Genomic DNA, 20153 nt, shown 5'->3' with positions numbered 1-20153 from the left:
TCCTATCATGCACCGAAGCCTCTTTGTCGTGCCCCGACCAGAGACAACCCAATGCTTGCCCCCAATGCATGGGTTGGGTTTCGCACACGTGGCAACCATTAAAAGCTTCGATTTAAGATCATTACAAAAAACTAAAAGGTTCGGTGATTGCATGTAATACTGTGAATTCAGATACTGTATTAATCCTTTTGCTCCGCACTGTACCGAACAACTACTTTACCAGCAGGGGTAGAGTTGTTTATTTTTTCTAGGGTATGAAAATGTTATTTGTTAATTGATGAGGAATAATTTGGTCATTTAATATTTTTATATACAGCAAAATTACTTTATTGCCATTAAAAACTAAAACATAAGCTTTTTATCCAGTCTTTTATGTATATTTAATTTTATTTACACAGTTAAAAGGACAATGATACATTTAAATGCTCAAAAGAATTGACGCTGCGGAGAGGTTTTTTTATCTTTACATATGTTTTGTACAATTAAATAACATGTCTAACCTGACTTCAAAAAATCTAATCCTGTCTTGGGAGGGCATTTTCATCTTTGCAACATGGCTTTTTTTTATATAATATTGAGATACCTTTAAGGGCTTTTTAGTAATTTAAATTAATAAAATATTAATAAATCAATATAAAAGATTGGTATGTGCTTCAAAAATATCGACGCGTCGTATCCCTTGTGCCAAACTGAAGACGCGTGGAGTGCTTCGACGGCCAAAACCTACCGACTGCCATTTCATTCAACATGACACAACTATTGAAGTGGCTTGTTTGGTCTGGTAAACAACAGTTCAGAGGCGATGAAAGTTTTTCCTCCTCGCTTTCTTTTCTCTCTCCTGTGCTTTGATAGTTACGTCAAGCCTGTAAAAATTCAACCATGTCCTCTTGTTTATATTTGTTTTAAAGTTGGTTTTTTTTTGTTTTGATTTTTTTTTTGTTTTGATTTTAGTGCTTCTTGAATTATTATTTTTTTCAATTTCATTTCCCTACATTTATTTTATTTAATTTTTGTATCTAATTTAGTTTTTATTTTTTTATTGCTATTTTTTATCCTTTGCATTATTTTTTTTTTATTTTTTCATTTATTTTTGTTTGATTTTTAATTTTGTCCTTGTTTTTTTTATTGTTTTTTTTTATCATTTTTTTTATTTTTTTTCAATTATTTTTTGTGTAGGATTTAGTCATCATTGTTTTCATTTTTTGACTTCTTTTTATTTTTTATGATTGAAAATTTTGCTTCGTTATTTTTTTGTATTTGTCTTCTACAATTATGACTCAGTCCACTAGTTTTGATGATTAACCCGATTTAAGTTCGGTTTTTTTTTAAATACCTTTTAAAAATTGATTTTTTTTTATTTTCATAATTTGACATTAACTTATTGAGCCTTGAATTTTATGATTTGTTATGCTTTTTTTTTTTGTGAGGTTATCCATATTTCATATCTTGGATCGTGGGTTATTAGAGTTAAGGTGGGTTGACTTAGTTTTTTTTTTCATCATCCTATTTTTTTCTCACTTTTGATGGGACTTTTCTGACTTTTTGAGAGTAAAACGGATTGTCTCGATTTTTTCTTGTCTTTGCTAGATCTACCTCTTTTAGAATGAATTGTTTTTTATTTGATTAAATTAATTTATTTTATTTTTTAATATTAAATTGATTTGGTATTGCCTCGGTTTTTTTGGTGCTCTTTATTGAGTCTTGCTCTTTAAAAAAAAATTATAATTAAATTAATTTATCTCATCCTTTAGCATTAAATTGGTTTGGTATTGCCTCGGGTTTTTTAGTGCTCTTTATTAGATTTGTTTTAAAAAAAGTAATTAAATTAATTTATCTCACTCCAGCATCAAATTTGTTTTATATTTGTTTTATATTAAGCTTCTTAATTGAGTTTAGGTTTGGAATTTAACGATTTGCGGCTTTGAAAGATTAACCTGAGTTTATAAGTTTCACCGAGATTCACTTATCCCCCCTCCCCTTTTCTAGCTCTTTTGTTTTTTTTAATCCTAGACGTTTTTTTTTCACTTCTTATGAGATTCTCCACTTTTTTTGAAAAACAAAAGTGCTACCTAATGTTTTTTTTTTAGCTTTGTTCAGTTTAGTTTTTTTTATGAGAAATTTTGCTTTAAATTAAATATAAACATCAAGGTTTTTTTGTGTTTTGCTTCAATTACTTTTAAAACTTGAGTTAGCCTAGTCCCGAGTTCCTGGATCACTAATCAATCTCGGGTTCCTGGATCACTAGTCAATTTATTAGGTCAAGCATTTAAAGCATATCAAATGATATATTTTCGTTTTGATTTTTTTTTCAAATTTAATCCTTACTCATTTAATTTTTATTTTTATTGTTGACTGATTTTTACTTTTTATTTGTATTCTTCTATGAATTTATTGACTTCAAAATTTTTAATTTTACTCTTCCATTCAATATTTAAAATTTTAGCTCTCAATGTTCTAATTTTTATTCTTCTTTTATCAAATTTATCGTCATTAGTTCTGGTTTAATGATATTTATTATTCATTAATATTTTTTTTAATTTTATCTTTTATCATTAAATTATTATTTTCAATTCTCTGTTAATATTTTTTTTAAATACACTATCGTTTTTTTGCACTTAAAAAAAATCAACTCAGCCCATTGCGGAGAACGGGCAAACTATCTAGATTTGGTCAAGCAGAAATTAGCATATTGATCGCACACGATATAGGGTCAACCGCGGCCCAAACTATAGATTGCAAGTTCATAAAACAGGTATATACCCCGGTTAGTATTCGGTGGGCACACCACTACCGAGGAATATGATCATGCTATACAGTTAGATGAGCACACCGCCACAAATAGCAAATGGATCCGGCTGAGATTCACGCGCCACCAAAGCATTTACGGCAGCAGGAAAAACTTGATGGTGCTGGTGACGGCTCGGGCTCGGGCTCGGGCTCGGGCTTTTTTAGAGGGAGATGCTTAAAGAATGCTTTTACTGCTCCAGTGGCACCATCCTCATTCTCCATGGCCTTAGCGAGATCCACGGCACGCTCCTTGACCTAAAATGTTAAAAGTTCATCAGGTAAATTCTCGGCCCAGAATTTGTTGCAAATAATACAAGTTTATTTTAGTTCTAGATGATAGTGATTATCATTTCGTAGCCACTGGAATCAATGTGGAGGCAAGTCCCAACATTGTTTTGAGAAGCTTACTGTTTGCTTTTCACCTGAAAATAACTATAAATGTTTTTAAACTCATTGGTTCTCTCTCCAAATAAATGCATATCGAATCTTTAGCTCCTAGTGCCAGCACCCACAAACTGTAGCATTCGGCCCAAACTAGAAAGATCACTGCTGGTTTATGGTTTTCGAAATCTATAATAATGAACTACTGAGTTTTAATTCCAGGTTAGATGATCTAAACAGAATATATGGTCTAGCTGACTGCTAGGAGATAAGCCCAAGTTCGAACTCCCTTGATGTCCATATAGGACGTCGTGCCAGAAAGGAAAAGGAGCCGACTGCATGTGGATTGTAGATCTTGACATTATTTTCTTTGTTATCCTCAGCTAACATACATCGAGTGATTTGACATTAACTTGGGATCTAGCATGAAGATAATTGCATCAACCTTGAGTGATTTGACATTACCTTGGGATCTAGCATGAAGTTTATTGCATCAATTAGCTTGGTACGGGAGAACTCATCAACAGGTATGGGCGGAGGACCTACTCCTCTCGCATGCACCCGCTCACCCCAGAAAGGTTGGTCGCCAAAGAAAGGCACGATGGTTGTAGGGCACTACATCACAGAAGAAGGATAAAGAAAAAAGATGGGCAGGACATCACACGGAAATATATGATACAAACAAGCTGCAGCTATTACCGCAGCTTTAAGACCAGCAGCTGTTGTTCCAGCACCTCCATGATGAACCTGACAGTAAAGTGCAAACTAATAACAATGGGACACCAAGATCGAAAAGAAAACACAAAAATTGAAGAACAAATAATATACTCAATCAACATCATCATCAATTACTCAAACTTTTCCACTTCCAAATCTTTCATGTTTTATGGATTTTGATGAAGTGACAGTTGTTTCTCAAGCATTATATCCAACTGACAAAGCTATAAAATTAAGCCTTACCACTGCCTTGCATTGCAAGAATAGCCAATCATGAGGGCAGTTATCCAGTAAGTATATAAAGTCCTTCGGTTCTGCCACTAAAGAGGAACCAAAATAAGCTAAATAGATGGCATGCAAGACCCTGAAGATGCATATACCGTGCACAGAATACAACAGGAAAAGGAAATAGCAAGAATTTTTAGTGAACATACAAAAGTTTCAAGGGGGAACCAGAAACTTACAGTTACCCAGGCCGCCCCAGCCTTTATTAATGATGCCCCTCTGCCCAGTTTGTTCCACCGCTTCAACAATTGTTTGGGTCATTTTTTCTGGTTCTTCCACAGGCTGACATGAATACAGAGAATGTGAGGAGAAAGAAATCATGTAAAAAGATACAGAGAATTGAGAGAGGGGGGGGGGTGGTGTGGTTTCGACTAGTGAAATCCTTTTATATAGTCAACCTTCTTGGTATCAATTCAAGACTCAATTATTGGCACTGACTTCGATGCAGACCGAATACACAAATGCAATTTACATTTCAAGCCACATACTAGTCCACACATAATGGAAACCTAAGTACGGACAAACTATTGCACATAAGGTCATTTAATTAAAAACCCAGGGAGGAAACAGCACATTTCAAATCCTATAACAACAGTATGTAATATGTACTACTTCTATTGCATGAGACGCCCAACAGATTACATCAAATGGGATTATCTGACCAGGAAAAGGTTTCTCCATTGGTGATCTTTATTGAACTGCAGTTGCCTAAATTTGCATATTCACTTCAAACAAACCAAATATAAATGAAAAGGTATAATCTTAACCAGCAAACACATAGGTACTCTTTAGTGTTCAAGAATCTCTATCATACCCCTGACAAAACAGCATAAAAGGAATATATAACAATTATGTTCAAGATTCCATAATGCCCACGTCAGAACATACATTTACAATTCTAAAGTAAGCTTCAATCAATTACAGACCTTATATTTCCTTTCAATAACCAAACAAAAAATCAAAGAAAGAAAGAGGAAATGAACTCACAAGGCTACCAAATCCAATATAAATAGGTTTCTGACCAGCCTCAAGCCATTTCAAAAGTGATTCCGGAGGTTCATAATTTGATGCTAGATCAAGAAAGCAGAAGCCAACCACATCAATTTTAGGCCCCCAATCTGCACACCAAGAAAAAAAAACACAAACTAGGATTAGCATCCTTCCAATAAAAGTCATGACTGCTCGAATACCAGGTTGTTTCATATAACATAGTAAAACTACACTTTCTTTAACAAAAAGGGATGAGAGATAAGCAGAGAATTTGTACATAATATGAATAAACCATCTGTAAACATCATGAATCATGGCTGATAAAAGCTTGTTTGTCATCACTTACGAATATTAACAAACTAACTCAAACTTGACCACAAACTCATTCAATAAAGGAACCAAGCTAGGATAAGACTAAGCTCTACTGATTTATATTAGCAAGGAGGATCAGAAACAAACTATATGGTCACTATCAGGCTCATTTTACAGATCGCTGTTTGAACTTTGATTTATCTTATTTATATCCATTACAACCCTTTGAGTCAAAACCAGAACAGGGAAAAACTCACCACTGCAGAAGGAACCATCCTCAAAACATTCTATGATTTGTTATATTAGGTAGCTGCATTTGCAAGTCTTCTATTTTAGAGTTCACGACTCCTAACTATTTAATAAGCCTGTACGAGTTTGAGTTTAGCTATTAAAATATAGATTATTTCAAATAGAACGAACTTGGGTCAGCTCTTGGAAACTCAAGTGGAGATTGGTTCAAGCTCAGACTTGATAAAAAGTTTACCAAACCAAGTGCGAGCTGCCCAAAGCTTGACTCTGTTCACAGCCTTACCAAGAAAAAAGGGTACCTTAAAGCTTGGATAATAGAACATGTTTTTTGTTTCAAAAATTTATAAAAGGCAAAGCATTTAGTGATGAAAAAAAAATCATTACAAGAATATGTTCAAGCTTGTCAAGACACTGGAAGCTCCAAGCATAGTGAAGAAAGTAGAAGCTAGCTAGACATAAGCACTCCAGTTCAATTACCTAAGGGGATAGAATTAACTGCAACAAACAAAACATTTTAAGGTTCCAGTGCTGTCAATTAATCATCCTTTTGTCTAGAACAATAACCCTGATTGTGTAATATTAAGAAAGACATAGAAGTGGGCATCGTAGAAAACAGTTTATGGTCTACTAAAGGGATAAGACGAGAGAGATATTCAAGCCACAAGCCTTAATTCAACGGGATAAAGGAGAGGAAGAAGACTCCTAGTAGAAGTTGGCTTGAGTTTTTACCGCTGTTTAGTTCCAGCAGAGCCTGGTAGAGAAATTTTTTATTGAATAAATTGCAGCTTTTTCTAATATGGCTTTCAGTCTAGGAGTGAATCCACTAGAAGATTTTTAGGGAGAAATGTTTTTCTTGAATAAATTTAGTGTGAAGGTAGAAGTTTTTTTTTTCCCCTCAATTCCTTTACTATCTATTCTGTTTTTCAATTCCTCAAAGTCCTAAAACTTCATATTCTACAAAACTAAACTAAACAGTCAGCTACAAACATTCTCCTAGAGTTGCCCTGCATCAGGACAACCACCCAATATGAAGAGGATAACATTATGAATGATAGCTGTAATTACTTAGTATTGCAGAAGAACAGCACAAGCTGGTAAGCTATAATATAAGATTTTGACATTCTCACAGTATGCAGCACCTTTTGGTTTAGGGACAAGGTGAGGACTCCATAAGTATCCATGTGGGACATCAGAGTCGGATCCCTGTGAACCACTGAGATACGTGACAGGTCGTAGCTTCAACTTTTTTTTCCTAAGATCATTTATCATGTCCCGTATTCCAAGCCAAATCATCGAATCAACTATTTGATATGAAAGCTACAGAAATTGAACATGGACAGAGTAAGTCAGAAATAACCAAGATATTCTAAAGAAATCAAAGCTACAACAAGAACCAAAAGGGAAAAAATTCAATGGCTCACTCGATATCCAGCCGGTTGCTTGACACGGGACAAGGGATGTGGAAATTCACTAGTTGGCCTGGCAAGAGAAGATAAAAAAAATTGCTTAAAACAATTTAGGATTTACCCATCAAATGATGTATAGAAGTAAACACTGATAGAAACAGGGAGAAAAAGAAAATCTGATGAACAGTAACAATGAAGCTACATTTAACTCAGCAAGATTCCATTACCAAGGGGAGACTTACGTCCACGGCATGGTGAAAAATATATGAAGCGGAACTTTTAGTGCCTCTGCCACATGAGTATGCCCTAAAGAAACATTTTAAGTGTAAGTTGTATAATATCAAACACGAAAATATAAGGACAGGTTGAAAATCTCCATGTAAGAAACAGCCAGGTATGTTCACATACTCAAGAAAAAGAACATGGTACAATCTGGATGATTTGGTGAGAGCAGACACACAAGAGGGAGATGAAGAGAGGGAAGAGAAAACGACGCAAAACAATAAAGAATAGTAATATAAAGGCTAAAACTTGAAGAAAACTGAGAGGGGGGGATGCACATCCAAGGAATTTACAAATAATTACTACAGGAGGAACAAGAGCAAGAGGATTGCAGATTATCTTTCCCATAAAACAAAAATGAGCAAACAGAGAGAAATATAAGTCATTTACAAATATAAAAAAAACTTCCTTTCCTCAACCCCAATTCAAATGGGGTTCGCATACTAAAGAAAAACAACATGGTACAATGTGGATAATTTGGTGAGAGCAGACACACGAGGGAGATGAAGAGAGGGAAGAGAAAACGACGCAAAACAATAAAGAATAGTAATGTAATGGCTAAAACTTGAAGAAAACTGAGAGGGGGGATGCACATCCAAGGAATTTACAAATAATTACTACAGGAGGAACAAGAGCACGAGGATTGCAGATTGTCTTTCCCATAAAACAAAAATGAGCAAACAGAGAGAAATATAAGTCATTTACAAATATAAAAAAAAGCTTCCTTTCCTCAACCACACTTCAAAAGAAAAGGGAGAACAATGCCAAATGAGGGAGCTATCAATATCTTGATCTTCATGCATTAGGAAAGGACTTCTCAAAAAAAAAAAAAGGAAAGGAAAGCAATTTTAGACATTCAAGTTAAATGCCAGATATGAAACTGAAAATCACTACCAAAGAACAACTTTAAAATCATTAAGAAGAACTCAAAATTATCATAGAAGCAACATTTCAAACATCTACAAGGAAGACGACCAGCATTCCGTGGAAAAATCTATTAGGTGTGACAGTCATTCGAGATGTTGCAGAGAATTATCCAGGAAGAAGTACAATAAAGCTACAAAAAGTCACCCTCCAAGTAGTGTTTGTAGCGGGATAGGTACTTCAAAGTTGAGAAAAATTGGATTTAAAGTTTATGAAAGTCTGGGCGTCTTGTAAACTATGATTGAAAGAAATAAGTTTCCTTGGGCACTTGCAGACTACAAATTAGACTGGCAACAACATAGGTTGGCGTTTAAGAACTCTTGAATGGTTTAATTTGATGGTAAAGGCTAGGGAGTTATGTTGGTTTTTAAAGTTCAAGAATGGAGAAAATTTGAGGTTGAATAACCAAAGGAAGGAAAATGGAGTAATTTATCCTGAGGTACAGTGACAGCAACATTTGGAAATCATGATCCCATTTGACAGAAGAACAAGTACAAATAAGGGTTTTACGTTGAACGGTTGGTTGATTATTGTAAGGAAAAATTGCGGACATGCTGGAAACTCAGCAGATAATTAAGAAAAAAGGTAATGCAAGAACATTACAGCAGATTACAACAGAAGCACAAAACATATGGCAGATTCAAAGTAAGAAGTCTTACCATATGCTGGAGGATTGGCAATGATGGCATCTGCCTTAAAAGGGACGCCTGAATCAATATCAGGTTCCTTGCAGGCTGGTAGCAATGAGTATATAATTTCTTTTATTTGATTTCGTTGAACGGATATCTCAGAAGGCCCTGATGGCAAGAAGCCTTTATTTTTTACCATGTCTGCTCATTAAAGCCAAAAAAAAAAAACAATGAAAGTTACTGAAGGAGCTATTAATCTGAATTTGAAAAAATCCAATAAAGCATAAACTCTAGTAAATCAGACTCGCATATCAACAAAGTTATTTTTCGGACAATTACAGTCTCAAATATATTTTAAGAAATTCTTAACAGAGGCTTGTGCTCAAAGCAACTTACTGGGGCTAGAAAGCTGTCTAGTTTTAAAAAAAAAGATATTTCAGATAAATCCCCAAGATTCTCGAGTCAAACTCTCGCAACAAAAAATTTGTCTGCATTCTTTCATAATATATACAGAAATGAATATAAAAACAAAAGCATGCATTATCTGTTGCCAGTGGTACTGGGTTACTACTATTGTTTTAGTATAACTTAAACTTTTTTGTCCATGCTGATTAATTCACAAGTAGAATTCTATAACTTCGGCAAAAGATTACAGAAATTTCGATTTGTTATAGTGAATCAGCAATGCATATTTGCCCCAAAAGTACCATTGACAGGCTGCAACGTGATTAATGCAAACCATTTTGCAAGAACTCTATCGATGACATAAGAAATACGGAACCATTTCAAAAGACTAAAACATAAAGATTAGAGAGAGAGAGGATCAATAAATTTTAAAAGAAAGTGGCATTTCTTGATACATACAACCAGCAAGAACTTTAGGATCTCCACCTAAAGGAAAAAACTCCAACCCAGCTGTCTCGACAAATTCTTTGAAATTTGAATGAGTTGCTAGTCTAACACGATGGCCATAATCCTGCGCAAAAAGTGCTCGTTAATGAACCAATATTTGCAAACGAAAAGTCCTAAAAATATATTCTGCAACAATTCAGCCTTATATATACAAACTCTTTCATTGTAAATAATCATGGTGTTAACAAAGAAAATGCAACTTCATATTTTCTTGTTTACATAACAAAACAAGAAGCAAGCTTTTTCTACAACTAATACTTAAGAAAGCACACAACGAGGCACTGTATATAAGACAGACAATTAGAAAGGGAAGCCAAAAATGATGAGGGTGACAAACTGCAGCAACAGAGTGGTCAACGGTGAATTGTATCATCCTTCATATTTTATTCAAAGCTTCTGCCAAACAAATAGCAAACATCTTACACATGATTAAATTTGAAAATCAAACATTCAAACACATGTTCATGGATAGAGCTCAGAATGAAAAGCTGAAAATAGAAAATAAGCATCACAACTAACCTGTAGACGTTTACCAATTGCAATAAACGGTTGCACATCTCCTCGTGTGCCAACAATAAGCATTACTATTTGCAGTGGTGGTATATATTGAAGGTCCGTTGCATCAAGAGGCTCATCATCAACTACTGTATTATATACATCATCATATCCAACACCAGGAGCTTGGGGTTCTACATCCCCTGGAACCTCAAATTCTACAGTTCCATCATGTTTGACACTAGCTATTCTTCTCAACAATTTACGCTGCATAGTTTTAAAAAATCAAATAAAAACATTAAGCAAAGCTCCATCATCTTCAACAACCTAAACACCGCAGTTTTAGGAAATAAAATCCTAAACCAACTAGGAAAAACTAATCACTCTCCAAAAATTTTAGTTATAAGGAAGAAATTTAACTAAAATTATATACACATCTAGTGATAGTACCAGTTAAAGTTCGAATCCGGTGCCTCAAAGCTTGCTAAATACACTAGCGATATTTAGAATATTCATCGTAATTAGGATAATGAAGAGCTCAAGCAGAGTCAAGATCAATACCTTCTGCCGAACAGGAATCTTGTCATTGCAAATTTGCGCAGCCTCCTCAGGAAGTATATTTTGATGTCTTTGCCCCTTCGTTTTGGTTTTGGATCTTTCTAGCTTGGAGAGCTGACTCGGAGTTGGTTCCGTCGTAGTGTCGCCCCCTCTGATTCCTAACAAAGAAATCTATAAGCTCATAAAACCAACAGCTTTTTTCACACAATGCTCAACAATGTTAACGGAATCAGAAACTAACACAGTTAAAACAAACCGATTTAAACTCGGATTACCGTTACTAACTGAAGCAACACCAGCTGCCTCTCTGCTCTCCGATTCATCACCGACGCCGATTTCGCCTTCGATTCTCACAGACGAAAAGGAAGAAGAAGACGAGCTCTGTCGCCGTGACTCCGCCATCGCCGCAGCAGACTCCAGCGAGTTCTGCTTGTTCTGATCCAGATCTGACGGTAGTTTCTAACGTGAGAGTTCAGTGCGAGAAAATGTTTGGATTCCGAGAAAAAAGCACGTTAGGAGGGAATTTTTTTAATTTTCTTTTTCTTTTGAGAGGTGAGGAATCCTAGAATGCTCGAGGAGGGAAGGAGAGAGTGGAGTGGGTGATGTGTCGAGGAGAGGTTAGGGGGTGACACGTATGCATTTTTTTTGCCTGCCAGCATGCTTTTGATCGCTGTTAATTACGATTTTTTCTGTTGGAAAGAGGGGATGACGTGGAATGGTATCCGATTCTGTTATTTGTCTTTACTTGCTTTTGTTTTTGCTGGAGTTTTACGGGAACTTAGCAAGAAAAAAAATCCTAAAAAATATTTAGGAATCTTGTATATTTAGCTATTATTTAGTATTTTGTTTTACACGGGGTTGGGTAAATTAAAAAAAAATATATATATATATATTTTTATTTTTTTAATGTGCTGGTATTAAAAATAATTTTTAAAAAATAAAAAAATATATTATTTTGATGTATTTTCAAGCAAAAAAACACTTTAAAAAATAACTGTTACCTCACTCTTAAACACCCCCTTAATCAATTTGAGGTGTAGCTCAACTAATCAGGCCCTAGGTTCGCTCCTTAGAGGTCACTGGTTTGAGTCTCGCAACCTCAGGACCACTGGAGGCTTACATGATCGTTAACTTTAGAGCTCATGAGATTAGTCGATGTGCACGCAAGCTGACCCAAACACCAACGTTAATATAAAAAAGAGAATTGTGGACAACATTTGAGACTTGTTTGTATAGCATTTATGAGTCAATAAAGAAACACAGATCGGTTTCTTCAATTATTAACTTCTTATCTAAAAAACCACAATTCAAATAATTAATTTTTCAATCTCAAAACACAATTCATATAAACAACACATAATATCTTCAATCATAACTAATAAAATTAGACCGATCATTAATATAACATAATATTTTATTAACAAATAATTAACTACGCATCTATTTATAATTCTCATAACATGTTATTATATCTAATAATAGTCACAACTCATGAAAGGGCCTAGAGCATTCGTGGAGGGGTATGGAGCACCACCACAAATCATCCAACTCGAAGATGAATTTGTAACATTCATGTAGGGATAAAGAGGACTAATATCACCCAAGCTCGTAGACAGACTCGGGACATTTATGAAAATACTTGCACCACCACCCCAACTAGTCCAACTCGAAGACAGGTCTGTGTAGGTGCTAACACCAATATCACCTTAACTTATGGACAGTCCTGATATGCTTGTGGACTGATCACCATCCCCAACACTTTTATAATAAGCAATCTCATCTTACGTTAGGGTGATATTGGTGTTAACACCTACACAGACCTGTCTTCAAGGTATCTACATCAATCATCGAATATCACTCCTAAAAAACACAATTTTTCATAGCATCCCAAAGATTTAAGTAGGATGCATGAAACCAATTCCCCTCGCGTTTACTCTGACAACTAATATTATGTAGCTTGTCATTAATATCAACATAATTTGGTATATTATGAGATAGTACAAACTGTCACATTATCCAATCTAGACAATACATTTAAACAATGTCGAAGTAATGCAACGAGACCCGTGTTAGACAGAGGCCAGATCCATTGCGACATATAGGCGAAGTTTAAAGTACTAAGCTAAATAATTGATGTTTAAATAACAAAAAAAAAACATTTGTAACTCATACCTAATGTGGTTTTCATGCGTTCAACTCATCCCGGTAGAACTCATTATATATATATATATATATATATATACCCCAACTCTCTTAGACATCCAACATGAATATGCTCTCATGACTATAGCTATATTAATAAACATTGACAATTTTAAGTTGGTATTTAAAATCCCATAAATTTTAACAATAATTTTTTTTAAAATAATCATACCTAGAGAAATAGTAGACACCCAATAATTTGTCTTCTTTTTTCTAGACATGTTTTACATAGTTGCCGGTATGGATATGCAAGCATGACCCACTAACTATAATTGGAAATGGCATAAAAGTCCTCGAGCTGTGTCAGAAAGAACATTGGTATTTCATTACCTACAATACTCGTGAAAATAAGATATGTAATACGATGTCTGATCATACATAACCATCTAGTCCTCCATCGCATCTACTAGGGGTTTTAAAATTTATGTCCAACCATGTTAATTTGATGTATATAAGACTGGTTGTAGGCACCCCTCCTAATAGACGATCACATAAAGCATCTCTATCAACTAACCATCCATGTCCTATCATAAGAGCTCCATATATTAGAAGGCTAGTCAATATGGTTACATCCTGCAGTGTGGTTGTCATCTCACCACCACGTAGATGGAAGGTGTATGTGTCTCGTGCCTCCATCACTCAACCAAAGTTGCAATTAATATGTGGTTAAGATGTATGCCATATAACTGATTGATCTCATAAAAAATTGCCTCGTTAACAGATAGGTGAACGTGCTCGTGCAACTCTATTAATATATACCATCAGGGTGTTACAAGATCACTATACTAAAAATCAAGCAATTTAGTTAATTCAAACAGTTATTTAAAAATATTATTAATCTAGAGATCTTACCTTTTCGCTCTAAATATTATTGGAACGATGTTGATCCTACATATATAGAACCAACCTATCATTAGGACTTGTCTCAACAACTAAGTGGTAATATTTGTCTACATTCTTAGAAGCAATAGAACCTTCTCTAGTCAAAACCATGCCTCATTTGAGGTTCTATATCAAAAAATTATTAGCCATTATAATACAATTGAACATCTATATAGTTGAATTAAAAGCAATAATTGATGTTTACATAATTTAGAACAAATACAACAATTAACATATGTTGTTTAGTTTCAAGTTTTCCTAGTATGACCTCTTTAACCGCATATACCATATTTATTCAGTGAATGTCCATTTCTAGCATCCATCTTATTATGTAGATGAGTGGATTTTCTTCGACCCTTATCTGCTCACCATTTAGTTGGACATCCATTTACATCTGGACCGGTATGTGCAGGTCACAATGACATATTAAGCAATGATTGAAAATGAGGACTATATGCATTTTTATACTACAAGTTGGAGTAGGAATAATCAACAAATTTCACATAATCCATGTTTTAGGAGTAGGAGATGACATATATTGATCAACAAACTCAACTAACTGAACATCCCCATTTTCCCCATATTTTTTTTTATCTTTCTCTTTAACCTCAACTCTATCAACGTGATGGTCATTTTTGTCATCACTTGGTTCAGATTCTCCATGGTAATATGGAGCAAATATCATACCTAACTTGATGTGAACCTTGTGATGACGCCACCCACAATCAAGATTGAGATCTAATCCCGGAAAGCCGAAATAGCCTGATAGAAGTGTGACACAATGAAAATTTACTTCAAGGCACTAACACTATTGGAATGAAGTAGAATGACATCATGAAGCCAGTTAATCTTCGATAAGTCAAATTCAATTCGTTCAAGAACTGAAGAATGCAAGAATCACTCTCACACGTTAAAACTGAAAAATTCAAAAGTAATATTCATCAATGACTACCAAAATTTTGGTTACATGTGTTTAAATAATTCTTAAAAATTAACCATAATGGATTTACTCTTATGGGTTGAACTGACACACATACAAAACTGACTCAAAAACTCTAAACTGAAAAGCCAAATCCTGATCCAAATAAGTCTTGGATCCTAACTGAAAACAAAATATTAATTAAGCTCGAACAAGCCTTGGGTTGTAACTAACAAAAATAAAAATAAAGTTCATAATATTAAATCCATGTTCTGTTATGAGATGAAGAGAAATAAATAAAATATTACAGAACTGATTTTAGGCTTATTTATAGCCTTCTATGCAACCCATTAATCCTAGAAATAAAAGGAAAAGGTAGTCACCCATGTTATTTCCAAATTGTAGTAGGATTCTTTTGTTTTCTTTGTTGTCCTCACTTTATGGCCCAAATAAGGTTGGATTGGGCCCTTATTGCACATAGATAAGATGTATTAGGGCCTCCTCTTGATACTCCAATTGACCCTTCAAATTTAACTTGGTTGAAACTATAACACCCTACCCCACTAGTAAGATATTGTTCGTTTTAGCCCGCGGGCCTCACAGATTTGTTCTTGGCAGCCACATATGGCTTCAAAACGCGTCTTACTAGTTAAGGTGAGTATGCTCATATAAGACCCTCCCCCAAGTCCTCACCCGTTGATGTGATATATTATAATCCACCCCCCTTAAGGAGCCCAACGACCTCGTCGGCACCATCAGACAGCTAGTGAGCTGAGCTCTAATACCAAATGTAACACCCCACCCCACTAGCAAGATATTATCCGTTTTGGCCTACAAGCCTCACAGATTTGTTCTTGGCAGCCACATATGACTCCAAAACACGTCTTACTAGTCAAGGTGAGCATGCTCATATAAGGCCCTCTCCCAAGTCCTCACCCGCCGATGTGGGATATTACAAAAACCTTCAAAATCAATACATTGAATGCCTCTTTTAATGCCTTTGACTTGGACCGCGTCATTGAACCATTTGGAACATGTAATGGGTCTTTGCTGGTGTTTCTAGGCTAGTCCATATCATCTCCTCTCTCCTTGAAAGGATTCGACCTCGAATCAAAACCTCTGTCAAACAAAGTAAGATTAACAACATTAAAGATAGAACTAACACTATACTTACCTGGAAGATCAATTTTATATGCATTGTCATTGGTCCTCTCTAAAACTTGAAATAGACCATCACCACAAGGCTGTAACTTTGATTTTCTTCGGTTAGGAAATCGTTCCTTACGCATGTGCACCGAAACCCAATCACCGGGTTGGAAAACAACTTATTTACACCCTTTATTTGCTTTAGAAATGTACAGTTTGTTCTTTTTCTCTATTTGCAGTTGAACTCTCTCATAGAGTTATCTCACCATCTTTGCCTTCTTTTCACAATCTAACCCTTTCTTCAAAAGGTAAAGGAATTAAATCCATAGAAGTTAATGGATTAAACCCATAAACAATTTTAAAAGAAGAAAAGTCAGTGGTCGAATGCACAATTATATTATAAGCAAACTCAACATAAATCAAACATTCTTCCTAACTTTTTAGATTCTTGTGAATAACAACACGTAAAAGTTGGGATAAAGTTCTATTCACTACCTTAGTTTATCCATCTGTTTAAAGATGACATGTTGTAAAAAATAAGAGTTTAGTTTTTAACTTTTCCCATAAAGTCTTTCAAAAGTAGTTAAGGAACTTAATATCGTGATCTAACACTATACTCCTAGGAATGCCATACAAATGTACAATCTCTCTAAAGAACAAGTCTGCGATATGAGATGCATCATCTATTTTATGGCACATTAAATGCGTCATTTTAGAAAACCTATCAACCACAACAAATATAGAGTCTCTACCTTTCTTTGACCTGGGTAAATTTAAACTAAAGTCTATAGAGAGATCCACCTAAGGTTCACTAGGCATAAACAATAGTGCATACAATCCATGCAATTGTACTCTAGATTTTACCTTTCTACAAGCAATGCACTATTCACAGAATCGTTGCACATTCTTTTTCATCTTTGGCCAATAGAATTGCTCATGCAATATATCTAAGGTTTTCACAACCCCAAAGTGACCCATTAAACCACCCCTATGTGTTTCACGAACAAACAATTCACACAAAGAACTAGCAGGAACACAATTAATTCTCTTTGAATAAGTAACCATCCATCAAATAAAACTTACCAAAAGCTGAATGTCTATATACATTATAAATCTTAGCAAAGCCAGAATCATTATCATACAATTCCTTTACATATTCAAAGCCTAACAATCTAGTATTCATGGTGTTTAGAAGAACATACATGCACCAAAGTACATCAGCTACTATGTTCACTTTACCTTGTTTGTACTTGATTACGTAAGGAAAAGTTTCAATGAATTCAACTCATTTTGCATGTCTCCTATTCAACTTACCTTATCCTTTTAGATGCTTCAAAGACTCGTGATCTGAATGAATTACAAACTCATTTGGCCACAAGTAATGCTGCAATGTCTCAAGTGCTCTTACTAGCGCATAGAGTTTTAGTCGAAAGTGCGCATGTCTCCTATTCAACTTACCTTATCCTTTCAGATGCTTCAAAGACTCGTAATATGAATGGATTACAAACTCATTTGGCAACAAGTAATGCTTCAATGTCTCAAGTGCTCTTACCAGCGCATAAAGTTCTTTGTTAAAAGTGAGATAGTTCAAGGTCGCTCCACTTAACTTATTGAAATGTAAAATAGGTCTCCAATCCTTTATCAAAACAGCACATATTCATATTCCATATGCATCACATTCTATTTCAAATGCTTTCGTAAAGTCAAGTAAAACCAAAACAGGTGCAGAGCATAATTTCTCTTTCAAAAGAACAAAAACCAATTCTTGTTCCTCCTCCATTTAAACCCAATTGAATTTTTAACAATTTCATTCAAGGGTGCAACCATTGTACTGAAATCTTTCATAAAACACCTATAAAAACTAGTTAACCCATGAAAACTCCTTACCTCACTTCTCGATTTAGGTGCATGTCAATCTCAAATGGCCTTAACCTTCTCTTTATCCATCTCAATACCCTGTGTAGTTACAACATAACCAAGAAATACAACCTTCTCCATATAAAAGGTACATTTTTAAGATTAACATATAATTTCTCACTACGCAACACACTAAGTACATTACGCAAATGATCAAGATTCTCAGTTAAGTTCTTGTTATAGATCAAAATGTCATAAAAATACACAACCACAAACTTACCTATGAATGTACGCAACACATGATTCATTAAACGCATAAACATACTATGTGCATTTGTAAGTCCAAACGGCATTACTAACCATTCATACAAATCATATTTCATCTTAAATGTTGTTTTCCATTCATCATATTCTTTCATCCTAATCTAATGGTACCTACTTTTCAAGTCAATTTTATAAAAAATACAGGATCCATGTAACTCATCTAACATGTCATCAAGTTTAGGAATAGGATGTCTATACTTTACTGTTATGTTATTGATGGCTCGACAATCAACACACATCCTTCATGTTCCATCCTTCTTAGGCACAAGTATCATGGGGATAACACATGGCTTTATACTCTTACGAATGTACCCTTTTTCCATCAACTCATCAACTTGCCTATGAAGCTCCTTTATCTCCTCAAGATTGCTTCTATAGGCTGGTCAATTACGAATTGAAGCTCCAAGTACGAAATCAATCTAATGTTCTATCCCCCTCAATGGTGGCAATCCGCTATGAATATCATTGGGGAACAAATTATCAAACTCTTGCAATAAATAAATAGCAACACTAGGCACAATATGATCAAAATAGCTAGTATTATAGTAAGCTTTTTTTTACAAAAGTAAAATCATTAGCTTGTTAGTGAAAAATACAGATCTGACCTGACCCTTTCTAGCATAAAAATTGGGTTATTTCTTTAATTTTTCCACATAATTCTCATCACCCTTTTTTACTTTCTTCACTCCTCTTGTCTTACCTCCACTCTCGGCCAGATTTGGGTGTTTTTGAATAGTGGTTGGATGGTCTGATTTGTTTGAAGTGTTGGCCAAATATTTGTTTGTAAATGGATGTGTGGCCGAATGGATTGTAGTGGTGTTTTGGGTTCTGGCCAAATGTGATGGTCTTCTCTCCCCTTATTCCTCATCTTGATTTTCTCTCCTCATAGCCTCATACTCACTTTTTAGCTTTATTTGATCATCATACACTTGTTTGAGTAAAAGAGGTACAAGAGTGATGGTTTTACCATCTCTTACAATGGTATATTTATTTTTAACTCCATCATGAATTGTCTTCTATCATATTGTCATGGTCTCCCCAACAAGATGTGACTTGCTTGCATTGTTATCACATCACACAAAACTTCATCAACATACTTCCCAATAAAAAATGGAACCGTAACCTGTTTAGTCACTTTCATTTCACCACTATCATTTAGCCATTATAATCTATATGGTTTAGCATGCTTAAAAGCACACAAATTCAATTTACTAACAAGGGTGGTACTACAAAAATTAACACAACTTCCACTATCTATAATTAAACTACACACCTTAGTTTATACATAGCAACGTGTACAGAAGATGTTCACCTTTTATTGATTAGTTTCATCTTTCTTGATTTAAACCTGGAGTGTTCGCCTTATAACCAAGAACTCCTCAACCGGTAATGCTAACTCATCCCCATCACTATCCTTTAATGGTGGCATGCCTTTACAATTAAATTTATCACTTTCAGATTCGATATCACTATTATCTCTAATCATCATGATTCTTTTGTTTAGACACTCCAAAACATAATGTCTATGTCCTTGACATTTGTAACATTTAACATCATAAGTACATTTATGTTGAGTTTTAAATTTACCTTTGGCACTAGTAGGGACATCAACTTTAGCCTTTGGTGAATCAGCTTTTGAAGGAATAAAAGACCTCGACCGAACAATACCCTCTCTTCTTAAATTCAACTTCCAAGATGATGAAGAACCCGAATTAAACACTGGCCAAATATGTCCCTTCCTAAGTTGTCTCTCCACCTTCATAGCTACATGAACCATATCCTCTAGCTCCATATAGTGTTGTAGCTCAACAATATTGGCAATGTCCCAATTTAACCCATTAAAAAATCTAGTTATGATGACTTATCTATCCTCAACAACATTGGCCCAAACCATTA

At 34.8% G+C, this 20153-nt stretch overlaps 1 protein-coding gene across 3 annotated transcripts; it reads right to left on the bottom strand.

Annotated features, from left to right (window-relative positions):
• Nucleotides 1–2705: 2705 nt before the first annotated feature.
• On the bottom strand, nt 2706–11564 carry LOC133692862 (sterol 3-beta-glucosyltransferase UGT80A2-like). Of its 3 annotated transcripts, none has more exons than XM_062114027.1 (14): nt 11203–11564; nt 10931–11098; nt 10394–10636; nt 9827–9938; nt 8993–9163; nt 7370–7433; nt 7143–7200; nt 6861–7038; nt 5158–5288; nt 4350–4452; nt 4129–4205; nt 3868–3915; nt 3634–3783; nt 2706–3042 (listed from the first exon to the last, which is right to left on the bottom strand). In XM_062114027.1, the coding sequence occupies exons 1-14, from the start codon at nt 11248–11250 to the stop codon at nt 2863–2865; spliced, it is 1731 nt and encodes a 576-aa protein (XP_061970011.1). In that variant the 5' UTR covers nt 11251–11564; the 3' UTR covers nt 2706–2862. The 3 variants fall into 3 exon arrangements, with proteins under 3 accessions (XP_061970011.1, XP_061970010.1, XP_061970009.1); XM_062114026.1 differs by having other exon boundaries at nt 9854–9938; nt 10931–11085; XM_062114025.1 differs by having other exon boundaries at nt 10931–11085; nt 11203–11563.
• Between the last annotated feature and the right edge of the window lie 8589 nt (nt 11565–20153).

Source organism: Populus nigra, chromosome 4 (assembly GCF_951802175.1).
Source record: "Populus nigra chromosome 4, ddPopNigr1.1, whole genome shotgun sequence".
NCBI lineage: Eukaryota > Viridiplantae > Streptophyta > Magnoliopsida > Malpighiales > Salicaceae > Populus > Populus nigra.
Note: the sequence above shows the minus strand (reverse complement) of the source record. Positions and strands in the feature narration are given on the sequence as shown.